Source organism: Nelusetta ayraudi, unplaced genomic scaffold (genome assembly GCF_046127955.1).
Source record: "Nelusetta ayraudi isolate G7.1 ecotype Tasmania unplaced genomic scaffold, CSIRO-AGI_Nayr_v1 ptg000060l, whole genome shotgun sequence".
Classification (NCBI taxonomy): Eukaryota; Metazoa; Chordata; class Actinopteri; order Tetraodontiformes; family Monacanthidae; genus Nelusetta; species Nelusetta ayraudi.
In genome coordinates, this window is record NW_027466110.1 from 6,294,452 (window position 1) to 6,311,370 (window position 16,919).

A 16,919-nucleotide genomic window follows, 5' to 3' on the forward strand; every position below is an offset into this window, starting at 1 on the left:
GGAGGCTACATCATTTTTAATGCCTTCATATTAGGAACCGCGAGATCAATGTAATCCATGTCAAGAGTGTCGGCTTTGAAAGAAGTTAGCGCAGTCCCTTTTTTTTTTCTTAAGGCAGAATAAATGGCTCTGTGAGTGTGTCTTCCGTGGAATTGAATATCAAGTGGGAGGTAAAAGGGGTGGGGGGGGAAGAAATAACTGTGGCGCGTAAACAAAAGCAGAAGACAGAAGAATACAGAGAAACAGACCGGATTTTCGTGAATTGTCACTCACTTTTGGAAATGGGGCGAAATAAAATCCTCAGCGCTTTGAAACATTGGCCCCAACTCCACGCTCAAGTATTCAGTGATGTTTGAAAAAAAAAAAATAAGACCTGGAGAAAGCTCTCAAAAAGAAAGCCGCAGTTTCATGAACTCGGTCACCCTTTTTCACCCTGCCCCCAACGACCTTGACCGTCGCTTGACTCTTCCATGGCTTTAAAACTGCTGCCTTTATGTGCGAAATCTGTTGTTTGAAACCACCAACGTCCACGCTAACATCGAGCCACGTCTGTCTCTGCCTCTCTGCAGAGTCGGCGAGACTGTTACACCCGTAGCGCACGTTTGTGACTGCGGCGTGATCTGATGACTGTTAATTCACCTCGGCTATCATTACTCCACCTGTCTGCCTAAAAAAAAAATATCTCAACACATTGTGATTACATTATTCATCAGGCCTCGCTTTGTGCACACAAATGTCGGCACTGCTGCATGCGCGCGCGTACACACACGCACACACCAGCATGCACCTGTCCATGGCCGACAGCAAATTGTGCCTTGTCATTGTTTATCTCTGCGATGACATTGATTTAACTGCATTGGAAGAGTCGCTCTGATCCCTCGGGTTATTACACTGGCAGCCCAGAAAAATTCATCCAGAGTACGTCGGATCAGAAAAAGTGCTGATGTTGGACTATTGGCGAGACTCCGTTCCGACTGAAATGTTTCAGCTAACAGAGAACGACAGAAAACTATGCTGGTGTCCGTTCAACAGACATTGCAGCAGCCCTTTCGGTCCGTGATGCAGAATATCAGTTCGGCTGCAGTGTCTTGTTTACAACACAAAACCAAAAAACAGGACCACTGTGAAAACGTGATCATAGAGCAGGAGTGGGCAAACTATTTGACTGGTGGGTCACAATGGGTTGTAAAATTTGACAGAGGGGGGGCCGGAGCAGGAGCAGATGGGTGGAGTGTTTTGGTGACCCACCTCATTGGACAAGAAAATACATCATGGGACATGTAGAAAACATGTGCTTTCATGTCAGCTGAAAATTAACAAAAGCAATGTTACAACAAAATATGTGTCTTTGAAGCCCCTCTGCATTGAGCTCTTTATTGAATTTACTCTTATAACACTGAACTAATTGATAAAATACAGCTATTTTATCTCTTACCTACTATTAATATATTTTTTTTATAGTTCAGCAGGCCGGAATAAAAAGCTTAATGCACCGCATATGGCCCCCGGGCCGTAGTTTGCCCATGCCTGTCCTAGATCCTTCCAGATATTAAACTACCAACGACATCTTCCTATATGATTTAGCTTTGGCTAGATGCTACACTTAGACTTTGATATGCTATTCTTCTTTTTTTCTTTTTTTCATCACAACTGAAATAAAACCAGACAAAGTTTTTTTTTGTTTTGTTTTGTTTTATTTATTCTGAACAAAATCCACAACAGGCTATTTTGAAAAACCACACCAGCACTGTCTAACAAATATTTTGATCACATATTTAGCATTTTTTTGGCTACCAATTAAGTTTCCTTGGGGGCAAAATGTCCGGATGTTTTGTCCTAAGGCGTCTGCTTGCAAGACTGAAAGTATTTTTCAGGATGCTTGCAGGGCGCAATTTTCCAGGTTCTCAAATTAATTCATGCCAGAGACTGGAATAGACTCTTTTTGTTGTCTGGTTGTTGTTTTTTGCCACTAAACCTTTTTGTAATTAAATCCAAGTTCAGCTGTGTTTACTGTTTAAACCTTTGCATTAAAAAAATATCTGACAAATTCAATGCCAGCAGTGCTTGATTTTCTTTTAGTTGTAAAATTAATTGGATTTTCTTTTTTCTCTGGCAAAAAAAAAACTTGTTTTCTGCAGAGAGAACCTTTTTTATTTTTGGAAAGAAATAAAGACATCCATCCACTGCTGTGTCCGCAGGTCACGTGAATCTGGCACTGAAAAGGCATGTTTGACGGAGTGCTGGTCCTCTCTCACCCCATTTAGCCCTGGTGATGGATGGGTCATTTTATACACCATTAATCCATCCATTTGTCAATTACTAATGGAGATTTTGGGGTTGCTTCCAGGGGGAGAGGAAGGTTTTCGGCAACTGTCAGGTCACCAGAGGAGCTGTGTGTTGCATCAGGGCTGCTGCCCTCAATCACACAACCAATCGGGAAGAAGCAGGAGCACTGCAACCTCCCACCAACCGCCATTCAGAAAAAACAGAAAGAAAAAAAAAAAAAACAAGGTGCAGAGGCTGATAATGAAGATTAAGGTGGCGCTGGATTGTTGTGAACATCGCCGTTTCCACACGGAATGCGTTGTTGTATCTGGACGCGCCATATTTTGTGGCGACAATAAGCGCTGGTGACAAGAAAAGGGGCTTGTTGATGGCGCACCGCTGAGTGGGCAAATTACAGCTCGCCGTCCCAAAAACAATGGAGAAGGGATTTGTTCCCGGACACCTCTCAAGAGTCCTATTAAAGAAAATGAGCAGAAATTATGGGAGATTATGTAAATAAGTGTGCAATGGCGTGCACAATGGTTTATTGTTCTCTGTGTATTTTTTCTCCACTGTGTCATCACCAGCAGATTATCACATTAGTGTTCACTTAATTTCTTGTTTTAGCGCATACGTGCTAAAAAGTAATCTGTCTAACACATGTGGAAATTTATAAAAAAATAAAAAATCTAAAACATTTTTTAAAACTTTTTTTTTTAAATCATGAAAACCTAAAGCTAAAAAGATAAACAGGAAAAATGGGGGCTAAACACATTGCTCAGAAAAAGTGAAAGGGTTTAAATAAAAGGAGGTGTTTTTTGTTTTTTAGATCTGCTGTCAGTCTGTGTGTTTTTTTTTTTTTGTTTTTTTTTTGGAAGGCATCCCGTTTCCTTCCCTCGCCTCTGAACGATGGGTGGAATGTCTCTTTAACAGCCCCTGTTACTGACACGCCGGCTCTGGGGCCTGATGAGCTGCTACCTCTATTTGCTCTGCTCATTCTCCTGAGTGCCGGGGCCATCCAGATTAGAGCCCATGGCCCATTAGGCAGCCAGGAAGGTGGGCAACCTCAACTTGTCGCACCACTGCAAGATTGACACTTCAAGTCATTGTGGGGGAAAGCCTGCAGTTGTACCAGAGTCCCTCCTGCTGTATGTCTACCCATTTAAAGGCTACCAAATGCCCACACAATTACACTTCCACGAAATGATAAAAATGCATCAGCCCTGACTGGAGAGTTTTGTTTTTGTTTTTTTTGTTTTTTTTTATAGACTGGCTGTTTGTGTTCCAATGGGTCAACTTAACATCCAAAGTGCAGATGGTCTCCAGTCATACCAAACTTAAACTACAAACCTTACAATGCTCTTAAAAGGTGAACTGGCCATTTACACTGTTCCTCTAAGTCCCTGTACATTTATTTTAAAACTGTACATGTTCACTTAGTCTGACAGTTTGTGTTTATTTACTAGTATTTAGCTGTGTAGTGTGATGATTTGAGCAAACTCGTGTTCTCTCACCACAAAGAATGAGGGGCTTTAACACCAAATTTTTACTGCAATATTTAGGTTTTGCGCAATTCTAGGGGTAATGGAAATGCAACATGCTACTGACTTTGTGTGGTCTCTGTCTTGCAGTTAGCTAGCTAGGTAGCAGCAGAGATGAGTCAAGGCATTAGAGTCACAAGTCAGTAACTTGACTCAAGCTTTAAGTGAAGGCTTTGCTCAGGAATCGCACATGACGTGGACCTTTTGTAACATGTAGCAATGATCCCTGCGGCAGCAGCATCTTAAAGTGGATCGAGCTCCGGAGGAGATGGGTTTGGGAAGCTTCCAGCTTTTTTCCTCCTCCTCCTTCTTCTTCTTCTTTTACTGCGGTCTGCCTCCGAAGGCGTTTTATCTTCCCCCACAAATTTAACACACACATCGTTGAACCTCAATAAAAGCTCGTAAGTCAGTGCACTTGGTCGTGCACACAGTTGCACTTGCGGCGCAGAGGCACATTTCACCGCCACATCTCACCGCTCGGGCATCGCACGCAGCGTTAAAACAGGCCAGGCTATTAGCGCAGCTAATCAGCTGTGTCGTCTCTTGAAATTCTTGAGTCAGGTTAGTCCATCACCGGGCCCGCGCACACCATCAGGCTAATGATCTCAGCTCGGGCCACCACCTCGAGAGTTTGTGTTTTCAGGCCAGACGCACAAAAGCTCTGCCCGATTCTTGAAAAGCAAATTGAGGGGAGAATGTAGACTGTAAAATTGCATGCGCCAATTTTGAGCCATTGTGTTTGGAAAAATTGTGACGCTTTGTTTTGGTCTTGTCAACAATTTTTTTGTGATCCAATTTAAAAATATTCACTGTCTTTTCAGCTTTGAATGATCGAACAAAACTTCACATATGTAATCATTTCTTATTCTTTGGGGCCAACGCAGCAATCAGGGACAGGAAAATGTGTTTATCGCACTTAGACTTGATGTCTCGTCTGTTTATTGAGAGTGGATGAGATGACAGTAAGTATCACTTCCTGCTGGGGGGGCAAAAAAGAAAATCTAGAACTTAATCTAATCGTTGTTTAAATTCCTCTAAACAGTAGATGCCTAAGCAGCAGACAAATACCACATTGTGCTGCAAGTCTTGTTTTCCAAACCATCTCTTTAAAGCTGTGCGCAATTACCAAAGGATTTAGGGCCTCGGTGCTTGCCGTCATCTGAGAACAACCCGCTAACTGCTTCACGAAGCCTTCAGGCACGCAGTTTTACAGGCAGGTTATCCACTGTGTTTGGCATGAAACAGGACTATTTGTGTTTCTACAGCAGAACACATGTCACTGCAATTATTGACAGTATGATGCTTTAAACAGTACAAAAGTCAATTTTTTAAATATATATTATCTAGTTTTTTTCTGTCTTTGCTTGTCTTGTTCCCATCCATCACTGCAGCTTCATGGCTAAAACTGACCCCAGGCCTGCGGCAGGTACACGGCAGAGGCGTGAATGTAAGATAATGCAGGAGTGGCACAGCAGCCGCGACGGAAACACTGCTTTAGGTCAGCGGTCGATCGCAACCACCCGCGTTTTAAAAAAGACAAGAGTGACAGAAACAGCACCGATATACAACATGAATCGTGTCCCGAGGGAATAAGAATACTTTGAGTGTATCTGTGAGTTTAAACAGGTGGCGTCTCCATGTGTGAGAATCTCTGCCGTCTGTGGAAGCAAACGAGTGAGACTGTGACAAAGTGTGACAAAGCAGCTTTGAAGAGTCGGTGCACTTGAAAAGTGCCGTGTGAATTCAAGTCCATTTCCTGTATTCCAACTTTTTCTCCCCGCTTAGTGATGAAGTGTGTGAAAACCATGATGCCTCCACAGGCTGCCTGCTGCTTTGCGTTGCTTTTGTAGTGTAGTTTTGTTGCAAACCAGTGCTTGTTCAGACAACAAGCTAACCCGTAATCGTAGTTGCGATTCTTAGTCAGAAAACTCACACATTCATCTTGAAAGGCTCCTTCCAATGTAAAACACTTTCTGCCTGTCACCGTCCAGATGCTCTCAAAAGCCTCCAATCACCTTTCAAGCTTTTTCTCTTTCTTTATGGTGTTGATCCCGTCCTATCCAAATGTTTTGCATTGTTTTCCTTGTGGATACATAAAATCAATTTTCGGAAACATTCCCTCTGGCTTGTCAAGCTATTCAAACTCTGCGTATCCACAGAGCTTTGCTGTTTCTGACCAAGAGGACAAAGCGAAACCATTCACAAAGCTCAGAACTAATTGTTTTTTTTTTGTTTGTTTGTTTTTATGAGCTTTCTGAATGTCGACCAGCTCGGATTCTGTCTGCCTGCCTATCAGGTCCGTTTGTGCTGCCGCCCCAGTCAGAGAGGGACATTAGCAAAGCCATTAGCGCTATAAAGTCTCATTGTCTGTGTCAGTTGTGCTGATGTGGGCTCATTCCAGCTCTTTGCCTGTGATGAGTACAGATGGATGGAGCTTGTTCTGCGTGGACACAGAGAGTCGTAGCTCACAGTTAGGCCCCCCAATAGACCACAGTCACACCTCATTGACCGACGTGAGAGCAAAGGAAACCAAATCATTGCAGCGGGTGGCAGTAGAGGACCTTTTCGCAACACTTTGCCCCCCCGTAATTCCTCGCCATCACCCTCTATGGCTAATAAAGATAATTTAATATATGCAAGATGGCCCATTTGGCTATTCTGGTAGCATTAATACTTCAAGCCTGTGTGAAGGTGCAGAGCAGTACACCCTCCACGTATTATTTCAAATTTCCCAAACATCTACAGTACTTCCACTGTGCACCACAGTATACATTGTGCGTCCGTCCATTTGGCGCTGCAGCAGCTCCATCCATTCCTACAGAGCGTGGATGCACAAAAGACACATGCAGCTGCGGTCGATATGTATTCCGCTCCACAGCCCAACGTCCTCCAATGTGTTTGCAAGTCAGCGGGCAGTTGGCGGGCCTCTCCGAATTGTTTGGTGATTGGCCGCGAGCTAAGCGGCGGCGACGGATTGTGATGTTGATGTATTTACCTCCTGCGCCGCTGAGAGGAAGCTCGTCCTATGTCCTGATTGACTGGGCGCCGGCCAGCGTTGCTTTGTTTAACCCGGTCGGGTTGGCGCTGGGTTTGCTTACTCACTCGATGAAACGTCCACGAAGATGACAGGAAGACCTTCCCCTAATCTTGGCTGACATTGGGCAGCCTGGCCGACAGCGATGCAACCGGGAGCACGTGAAGCCGCAGTTTCCCGAAGAGAATTTTGATGCATCCGAACATGATTGTTCCGTCCATTAGTCAACTGAAAGTTTGAGATCAAACTAGAGTTGTTTTTTCATTTTTTTTTTTACTTTATGGAACAATAGCTCCAGCTTGTTTGCACAAGTTCAAGATCACCATGGATATGCAGTGCAGTAAAGAAAATGTAATCATTGGATCCAACTTTAAAGCAGAAAGATTGACAGAGGTTCAAAAATATATAATTGCGCATGGCATCTGGAATGTTTTCTTACGCTCCAATTTTACAGTTGAGGGAGCTACTGTGAAGAGTGGTGAGGCTGCTTGGAGCCATTATATACAGTACATACCTAAAAAAAAAAAAAAAAAAGAAGGAAAAACCAAAGAGACGTCTAAGCTGAGATGATGGAACAAATAGACATTTCAGAAGTTTCAATTTCAGCTTCTGAAAGAGGAATGTTCATGAGAAAGCTGAATTGGCTTTATGAGGATACATTCTAACATCCACACAGCTACTTACGACTGAACTGAGACAGAAAAAGTCAGCAGGATGTCCTTCGTTTGGAGACTGTTTGCGGTTTTTGGTTCTTCTGAAATCTTCAACGCTGGATGCTAAACAGGTCCAGCAATTTAAGAAAAAATGTGAATAATTTGGTTATTTTATCACTTTTCCTTGAAGGGATCATGAATGTGTGAATTAATTTTTTAAATGTCAGCTGGAGATCAGTTGTCCATGTCGACACTGCTGGCTACAACAGAGACCTGCTGTTTCTGACTCCCTTTCATCCTTCTATTCAGGGTGCCTAGCAGCATGATATTATTATTTGCTGCTTCTCTCTTATTTTTTTCTCTATAATGTACCTGCATGTCATGTAGTCTGGAGGCGAGGCAGGCTAAGTCATGAATAAACAGGAGAATGTTATTTAAATGGCTATTATTTTCAGAAAGAATGGACAGATGTTAATCTTTAATGAATTAAACAAACAAAACAAAACACATTTTGCACAGGAATCGATTCATGTGTCTCATATTTCAGAAGAAAAATAAACCCTCACCAATACTGAAAACTTCTTTGGTGTCTTTGTTGTATTTGTTTGACATCCGGACTGAACCATTTTATGTCTGAGTCGGGGATCATGGTGGTTTAATTTAAAGTATTTTTGCTTTGCTTTTTCAGCCAGTAAACATCACAGCCATGTTTGATGCTAATGTCTTCATTTTTCTTGGTTAATGTAACTGTCGACTTTTGATCGTCGTGTCCTTTGATTTGTGTAGCCTTTGACTCCGCCTCCCCACGTGTCAAGACAGCTTGATCAAACGCTAAAGTTTCCCATGATTCATTTTAGTACTTCTTGTTTGTGCTTCTCATGCGTCCTCTTGATCAAGGAAGCACCAGTTTAGGTATAATCTGCGATAATCATCTGCTAAATCTAATCTGTGCCTTACTTTGGATAAATTTGGGAAAAGTAGAATTGAAAAGTAAAAGGCAACTTGCAGAAACAACTACCAAAAACAAAAAGCCTTCCAAACCCATGCAGCAAAAATGTCTGAGGCTGTTAAAAACAAGCTTTTCGCACCTTGAGTGTGGAGGTGGAGAACAAGTGAGAGCGGCAGCAAGCAGTGGGAGAGGATGAGCCAGGTATGTTTGCTGTAGCTACAAATCCCAGACTTTCCCCATCCAAAAACAACTCCCCTTGAAAGCCGCTGGATTAAGTGTTGAAGGCCCCCATGGTTTTATATTGCAACTTGACTGCAAAGTTACAGCGAACAACTGAAACAATCTGTTGCTGTGTGTGTTTTTATACCAAACAGTAGCTGCCGGGCGGGCCAGTTTGTGCTGATGGTAGCGCCTGGGAGTGAAGGCGGCACCCGGCAGGAGACGCAAGTCCAGCTGCGCAAGTACGGATTGTTTAAGGTTATCACACTTTTGGCATGTTCTGCATTCTGATGGAAAAGTCATTAGTGAGACAATACTAAAGCAGCACCAGTGTCTCCAAAATTGCCTGGCAGTGAACCTTTACTTCTTCGTTGTACCTCACACAATTCTGTAGACCAGCCCTTTGTGATGTCACAGAGGGTGCAAACGCCTCACTGATATCCCACCACTGGCCAGGTGGCCGCCTTGTTTGTTGTTGTACCCATGCAAACATTTCAAGATGGAACAAAACGTCAGTTTTAGCAGTAAGCTATCAACAGTGGACTAAATATGCTGTGCTCTGGATCTCTACCGACATTTGGGATGATTAATCATGCAAAGGCTGCTCTGCTGGCGTTCAGGGTGCAATAAAAAGATGAGAAAATGGGTATAATGTGGGACCTTTTCAGCCGAGCTTATCCATTGTGTGACACAGGCAGAGACCCACACTGGCCCTGCAGCTAATCATTTATCTGGAAATGACACGACTTCCACTACATTCTGTAATTAAAGTAAAATGTAATGTGCATGGCTGCGTCGGGGATGTGACACTAGTGTGAGAGTCACTTGATGGATGTCCTTCAATGTGGTTTAACAAAAAAGAAGGGATGAAATATGACAAGACAGAACTTTATTAATCCTACAGTTCAAATTATATCGCAGCAAAATGCATTTTTGTGTAATTAATTTTGCACAATACCGTTGAATTTTAGAAGAAAAAAAAAAAAGTCAATCATATTGTATTGCTTTATAGCCAAAGTGCTTACAAAACGACCGCCCCGGTTGGACTACAAATGGTCCAAATCTCTAGTTCACCGTTTGGAGGTGTGTGTGTGTGTGTGTGTGTGTGTGTGTGTGTGAACATCAACCAATGAGACGACGGGCGCGCGCGCGCCCGCACACAAACACACGCGCGCGCCTTTGCCTTGTCGGCTAACCCCCTCTAGTGCCGAGCTTCCAGCACACAGATGCACACACTCTCCGTTCCGCTCAGCTCCGCTCAGCTCCGCTCCTGCCGTACCCGCCGCCGCCGCCACCTCACTCACTTTCTCCTCCGCTGCATCCACGTACACTTCCCCCACGTCTCGACGCCGCAGCGGACGGACGCCGGGTGTGGAGGCGCTGAGGGGCCGCCAGTCAGAGCCATACGCGTCGCCGAGCACCAGGATTTCACCCGCGTGTCACGACGCCGCGCGCTCCCAAAAAAAAAAAAAAAAAAAAGGCGCCACCCCGAGACGGACATTTTTAATTTAATTTTATTTCAATTTATTTTGTATTATTCTTTACGCGCCTTGCAAGCCGCCCGACCACCGCACACCTGCGCCATGTCTGCGGCTGAAGTCCGCGGCTCATCCTAAAACTTTTTTCCCCTTCCTCTTTTTTTTTTAAATTCCGGAGCTTCATCGATTTCTATTTGAGCTAATCAGTGACTTTGCCGAGCGTCCAGGTGTCTCCACCTCCCCCACCAACCCTCCTCCCCCCCGCCGTCCCTCAGGGATGGAACTCGTCTTGTTCCGGCACCGGCTACTTCTCTGCAACTAGGACCGAATGTGAGGACCTTTGCCTGGGCTTTTCGGAAGACGCAGCCGCTCTTTCCCCCCCTCCTTCCTTCTTTCCTTCCTTCCCTCCCTCCCGCCACCTCGGACCTCCAGAAGACTACCTCAGCTGAAGCTAGATGTTGGCGCAAACATGACTTCCGGACGTAGATTTCCCCTCGTTTCACTCTTTCTCGGAATTGTCCTCGCTGGCTTCACCTACTGCAACCAAGGTGGGTGTTGACTCGTCTTGACTTTATATTCTGAGCAAACGCGCAGCTTTTTTTTTTTTTTTTTTTTTTTTTTTTTTTGTTGTTGTTTTTGTCTACTCTATAACAGCCCACGACAAGTGAGAGCTGTTATACGGACTGGCTTAACTGATAACAGGCAGACGGCAAACGCACCTCGTTGTTGGACTAGTGAGATTAAAAACGCGAGAGAGAACTTGCAGACAAAAATGTTCACGTTGATAAAGTATATTCCCACTACTTAAAACTAACTTCTTCAAAAGGTTCCCATGCAAATACTATTATACTATTATTATTTAGATTATTATTTTTTTTAGATGCAACACTGACAAAATTATTTTCCTTTCCTTTCACAGCCAATGCATTGCTGAGTGTTTTTTTTTTTTTTTTAAACAACAAACTGAAAAAAAAACCAACATGCATCCTTGGTCATTAGCAGCCAGTTTCGCACTTCCACCCGAGAGGCTGCTTTGATTGCGCACCCTTAATCACATGCAGACAGGCACAGTAAATTGCGGAGCAGCTGATGAAAAGCAGCAAGCAGGCTGGTGGAGGGATATATATTTACAGATTTGATGCCTGTTTTAGTGTGTGTATGTGTGTGTGTGTGTGTGTGTGTGTGTGTGTGTGTGTTCGTGCACGAGGTGTGTGCACGTGCACGAGGTGTGTGCACGAACTGCAAACTTTTATGCTTCTGCTCGAAAAGTCTGACATGCTTAACAGTCACACGTCAGTTTCCAGCTGCTGCATGTTGATGTTCACATACATGGTCACATCTGCTGTTTACCTGACCAGGCTTGTGTGTCTCTGTCTGTGTTCCTCTGAAGTTTAACTTGAGTGCACATCCCCAACCACACACATGCACGGCTGCAGCGGCATCACTGAGGTCTGAAATAGTTGTATTGATTGTGCGGTACACGGTGAGATCTGTGCCCCAGGTTATATTTTATTGTTCTTCAGAGTTCAATAAGAGCGATGCTGCTCCCTGTTCTCCCAGACAGCTGCTGCACAGCCGCCTCAACCCTGTGTGTTTTTACTCGGCCACAGATTGAATGATTGAAGTGATGTCTGCTCTCTGCTGTGCTTCAGTATTTCATTGTGACTGTTTTTTTTTTTGGTGTTGGGGGACCCCGGCGTCACAGCAGCCGCCGGGTTCGACCACTGCAGAACATTGAATTTCTGCACATTGCAGGGGGACGGGGGGCAAAGCAAGAGCTCCTGACCTCGTCAAATCATCTTAATTTGTCCGTCAATTGGCTTACGTGTCTGATCAATTTCCTGCTGTTTAGCCAGCCAGCCATTTAGCCGGTGACAGAGATCTGGTAGCTCGTGACAGTTTGACAGATCCAACCTTTTCCTCCCATTGCACAGCCTGATTGTTGCATGCACGGTTGTTTTTCTCCCTCACCTCAGTTATATATTCTATAGGTCTTGCTGGAGACAAATTCAGGGCGAGTGCTGACACAGACGCGTTTTGTTTCAATGCTGCAAACAAGCAAAAACTTCCAAAGGTTGCAGGTTTCGCCTGCAGTTGTCAGCTGTTCGCCGTTGGAATGAAATGAAAACCCAAATGCCCTTTTTAAAAATCTATTTGCGTCTTTTGCTCATTCACATCAGACTGGGATTTCACGGCGCTGTTAAAGGAACGCTCAACGGACTCGCCGCTATGCTTTGACAGCCCTGTCCTGCCCGGTAATGGATAGAGCTTACATCTTCATCTTGATTCATTTTCACACAAAATATATAAAGGAAAAGAATAAGCATCTGCTTGTCCTTCTTGCTTCTACTGTTTGTTCCACAATTTGGAAAAAAAAAAAAGATCCTCTCTCCAGTAATCAAGCCATCAAGGCAGGGATCCATCTTCGACAGCTGGATCAAGTCCCAGAAAACAACCAAAAAACAGATGTGACTGTCAGATCTGTCTCTCTGAGCGCCTCGCGTGTTCAGCGTGCTTGGGAAGCTTTAAAAGAGCTACTGAAGGTATAAAATCATCATCCACCCCCCACACCCCAAAAAGCAGCCCTTTGCATTGATTTATGTGGAGGACTGACTGAAGTTTTCCTGTCAGCACTGCCACCCGCAGCGCCGGCGGATCAACGCGAGGAAGACGCTCGCTGGCGCCGTGCTGTCAAGGAAAATCAATCAAGCAGCCAACCTCCGAGGCCGCCCGAAAAATGTTAACTCTGCACCTTTGACTCGAACGCCGCCACCGAGCAAGCGTGAACTCCGGCATAGCGGACGAGGACTCTGTTAGCTTTGGACTCCATGAGACGGCAAATGAGTCACTAATGTCGTTCTGCATATTTGCGATGCAGCTATTTGCCTGCTCGGCGACCAGGCTGCACTTATGTAAAACTTGGCTTAAAACCTTTCTCAGCAGCGAGGGGAACACATGCTGCCGCTGTTCCTATCAGAAAAAGGTCATGCCCCCCGCCCCCCTTTTTTTTTTTCCTTTCGAGGATAGTGATGACTCCTGGCAGGAGACTGTTCATTTAGTGCCAGCTCTGTTTCCTCAAAGGCACTGCTGCATTAAGATAATTATCACTGAGGTTTGTGTAAGCTCTACGGCTACCTGGGGGGGAAAAGAAACATCCACCCTGCACACACACACACACACACACACACACACACACACACACGAGGTTACTGCAGGCAGAGCCGTGGGTGTCAAGCTAACACGATGTCTGATTCAGTGTCCCGTTCTGACACTTTAATCAGTGATTGCTTTGGTTAATTTTTTGATGCATTCACAAGTTAGATTGTTGCTTTTCGCCGTTTTCTTTTTCTAAATGTGTCTGCACATCTCAATCTCTTCCCTCAGCCCAGCAACCCTAAATTAAGATTTGAAAAAGACTTTCACCCCCGCCCTCCCTTTTTGAATCCAACATCTTTATTGCAGCAGTCAAGTTCAAAGCATCAGTTCGCTCCCCCACAAGATTTAAACTTTAAAAGGCTGTAAATGATGCATAAGCCGTATTTTTTTTCTTCTCCTCCTCAATCAAATCCGTTTTATATAAAGCGGAGGGAAAAAGGAATTCAACACCGTCCAAAACCGTCAATTTGTTTTGCAGAGAAAAACTAAGCCTCAACCAACAAACGCAACATTTGACATAGCTGCACTGCCCATCGCAGCAGCTGTGTCATTAAGTGTCCCCTCTTCTCCTCATATTACTTGTTAATCAATCCTTCCTTCCATCCTTCCCTTGCTTGTCGGAGTGCAGGATTGCAAACAGTGACATGAGCCGGAGTGAACTGGCTGCAAGTGGCACTTCTGAAAACGCAACGACAACCTTGTGTGGAGTCGCCTCTCAAAGAAGCTGCAATCGGAACGGCCTTCTGCGCGCCGTCGTCTGTTTGTCCCTCTTTTAAAGCCCGACGCTTCAAAGTTGTTCTCGCCTGACGAACAGACGGCGTGTACATTTTCTCCTCTAATTGGGTTCACAGTGTATATAGCATATTGTCACTTACAGAATCCTGGGAGGAGAGGGGGGTGTTGTATTAAAGACTGCTCCGACAGCCACGCGTATTAAGTGTGATTACACATTTGATAATTCAGACGACGTCGGCACCTACACGGCTGTTTTCCAAAAACACTGAAACGGCGCTGTGTGCGGAGCACCGCTCCGAGGTCGCACCTCTTTCATGTCGCTGGTGCCACTGAGAGACTCGTCGACTCTTTCGGCTCCACCGAGCTTCCTCCTTCTCTCCTCCCTCTCTCTCTCAGCTCTCGGTGCAATTTCGGGAATTGAGACATCCTTCAGAACGGGATTGATTTCTGGCGAGCATCAAAGGGGTTGGAGGAGAAAAGACACCGGGGGAGATACAGTATCCAAACATGAAAAGTCACCTGTCTGAAGGTGCGCATAGCAAAAATGTGAACGTGCGCAAGAGCCTCTCTTTGCCTGCGTTCTCAGGCTGGCTCCGGGTTGCCTTGGTTTTTTTTCCCCTCCCAAATGGGTAAGACACAACAAGCATTGCTTTAATGGGAGGCTGTAAACAGAAGGCTACACACTCCGTTTTCTGGAGATATCCAGAGTTTTATTTCTTACCTCTTCACACTCTCAGACTCCAGCTACTGTACGGCCAAAATGCATACTATTGGCTGGAACCACCCTCGCTAATCTCCCATTTAAAACCACTTACGGCCCATTTCAGATCTAATCAACCATGGGCGAAGATTCGCTCTGCCGACATTTATTATGTCGCCAAACGTTTGATCTTGCACCGCGAGTGTGGAGATGTGTCAGAAAATCCCGTCATGCCTGTCAGGTCGCTTCAGATATGGATAGATTTCCATTTCACAGCGCGTCCTTCCCCATCTGTTGAGAGCCCGCCACCTTGTTTATCTACTCAGATGACAATGCGCCGTCCTCACCGAAGTCAATCTTTTCAGAGGTCTTTGTTCAGCAAAACTCTTCACAACTTGTGACCAAAAAAACCAACCCACTAGAGAAGATAGTGGTTGTTTTTTTTTTTTGTTTGTTTGTTTGTTTTTAACAAGGGACCATTTAGTTTAAGTACTAAACGATTGAAAGACAATCAGATGTATCAAATACGTTTAATGAATGAATTAGGTTGTTAGGTTAGTGTGCAGTGATTTTTTTTTTTGTTTGTCAAATCACAGTTGGGTGCAAACTATTTGGTAACTGAGAGGCCATGACAACTCATATCTTGGAGGAGAGTGATCTGCACTCTTAATTAGGTCACACTGAGGTGTACACTTTTATTTTCCTGCCAGGGGAAAGAAACTGGCTCTATTATTTTAACGTCTCACAGCGTAAAAGAAAATTAATCTGCCTTATTTAAAAGGAAAAGAAAAACAATATCTGTTGTGTTGATTCCAAATGCTGTTCCCAGAAGGGACAGTTCACCCACAGTTGGAATTTCTGGTATTATCTGCTATATATCATGACTTTTTTTTATCCGAATAGTCACCAGTCTGGAGCGTCACGGCATTAAAGAATTTCACCCCCGCCAATAGGAGCCTGTGACAGCCATGTCCTCAAAGCTGAACAGGAGAAAAACAGACCTTGTCTCCACATTGCTTAGGTAGCGCCATCTAAGTATTAAACAGTTTTGGCAGTCCAATGTGTCTGGAAACAGCAACTGTAACATTATGTTTTAAGCCAAAAATAAAATATAGTAATTCCAGCTAAGGGTTGGGAAATAAAACAAAAAATATGGCTTTATATGATTGCTGTGTGGTATTAAATCGCAAGTTCTTGTTAAATAGGGAAACATGATCAAATAGATGTACCGTTGAGGTATTTATGGATGTTCTCTGAAAATATATGTATTGATAAATTCTAATCACTAATTCAGGATGAACGTTAGATGCCTCAAGACCTACATTTAATTAATGCCATTTATTTTTATTGCACTACATTTGCGTCGTTACCCCACAGGGCAAGTGCGGAGATGTTTACGCCATTAGCTCAGTTGAGTGGCCTTTTTTATTAGCCACAAGATTGTTTTTAGGCCCCCGACGTCACAGCCTTGTTTATTTTTGGCTGCGAGCCTCGTTGGCCAGACAGGAGATGTCATCATTCCATCGTGGCTCCATATATTTATGAACAGGGCAGCTTATGTTCTATTTATATCTTAGCATTCAAAATCCCAGAGGAGACCCCCCCAACCTCAGCTGTAGGCAGATTTCTCAGCCGGAGAACGAAAGCAGGGGTGGGAGGGGCGTTTGGATGGATGGATGGATGGATAGATATATGCACATCCCCTGCAAGAATGTACACATTTTCAAATTAAAAGTACACACACACCTACGCACAGTTGCTGTCAGGTCGGACCCCTCGCAGCAGCATCTTGCAGAATGGAGCTTCTCAGAGTCAGTTCATTTAACCGGCCGAGCCTGATGGCCGCTTCTCCGCCGTCTTGCGGCGGCTCACACTTTAAGAGATTGCAGAGTGAGACCACTCCTCACAACAAGCCCTCCCCGGGGAGATCTTGTCTTCCTCTTTCTTTCTTTCCTTCTTTCTCTCTTTCTTCCTTGGCGGTGCCGCTGAGGCCCCTTTCGCTGTCAGATTCCCTCCCTAATGCTTTTGCCCCACTTTGGAGCGACACGACTTGAGGCACGTCAACGGGGCCACTCGTTTCTAGTTCAATTCCGCAAAAAAAAACGTAAAAAAAAAACCCTAAAAAATCTAAAGAAAGAAAGCACAGCTTCAGTCACCATATTAAATTAGTGAGATGGCATTTTCCAACC

The 16,919-nt window shown here is 44.4% G+C and overlaps 1 protein-coding gene across 1 annotated transcript in view; it reads left to right on the top strand.

The window, feature by feature from the left end:
* The first annotated feature begins 9,918 nt into the window (after positions 1–9,918).
* epha6 (eph receptor A6) overlaps positions 9,919–16,919 on the top strand; it is a 133,048-nt gene continuing 126,047 nt past the window's right edge. The window contains exon 1 of the mRNA XM_076039980.1: positions 9,919–10,687. Coding sequence (XP_075896095.1) covers positions 10,609–10,687 — 79 coding nt within the window. The 5' untranslated portion in view covers positions 9,919–10,608. The remainder of the gene's footprint in view (positions 10,688–16,919) is intronic.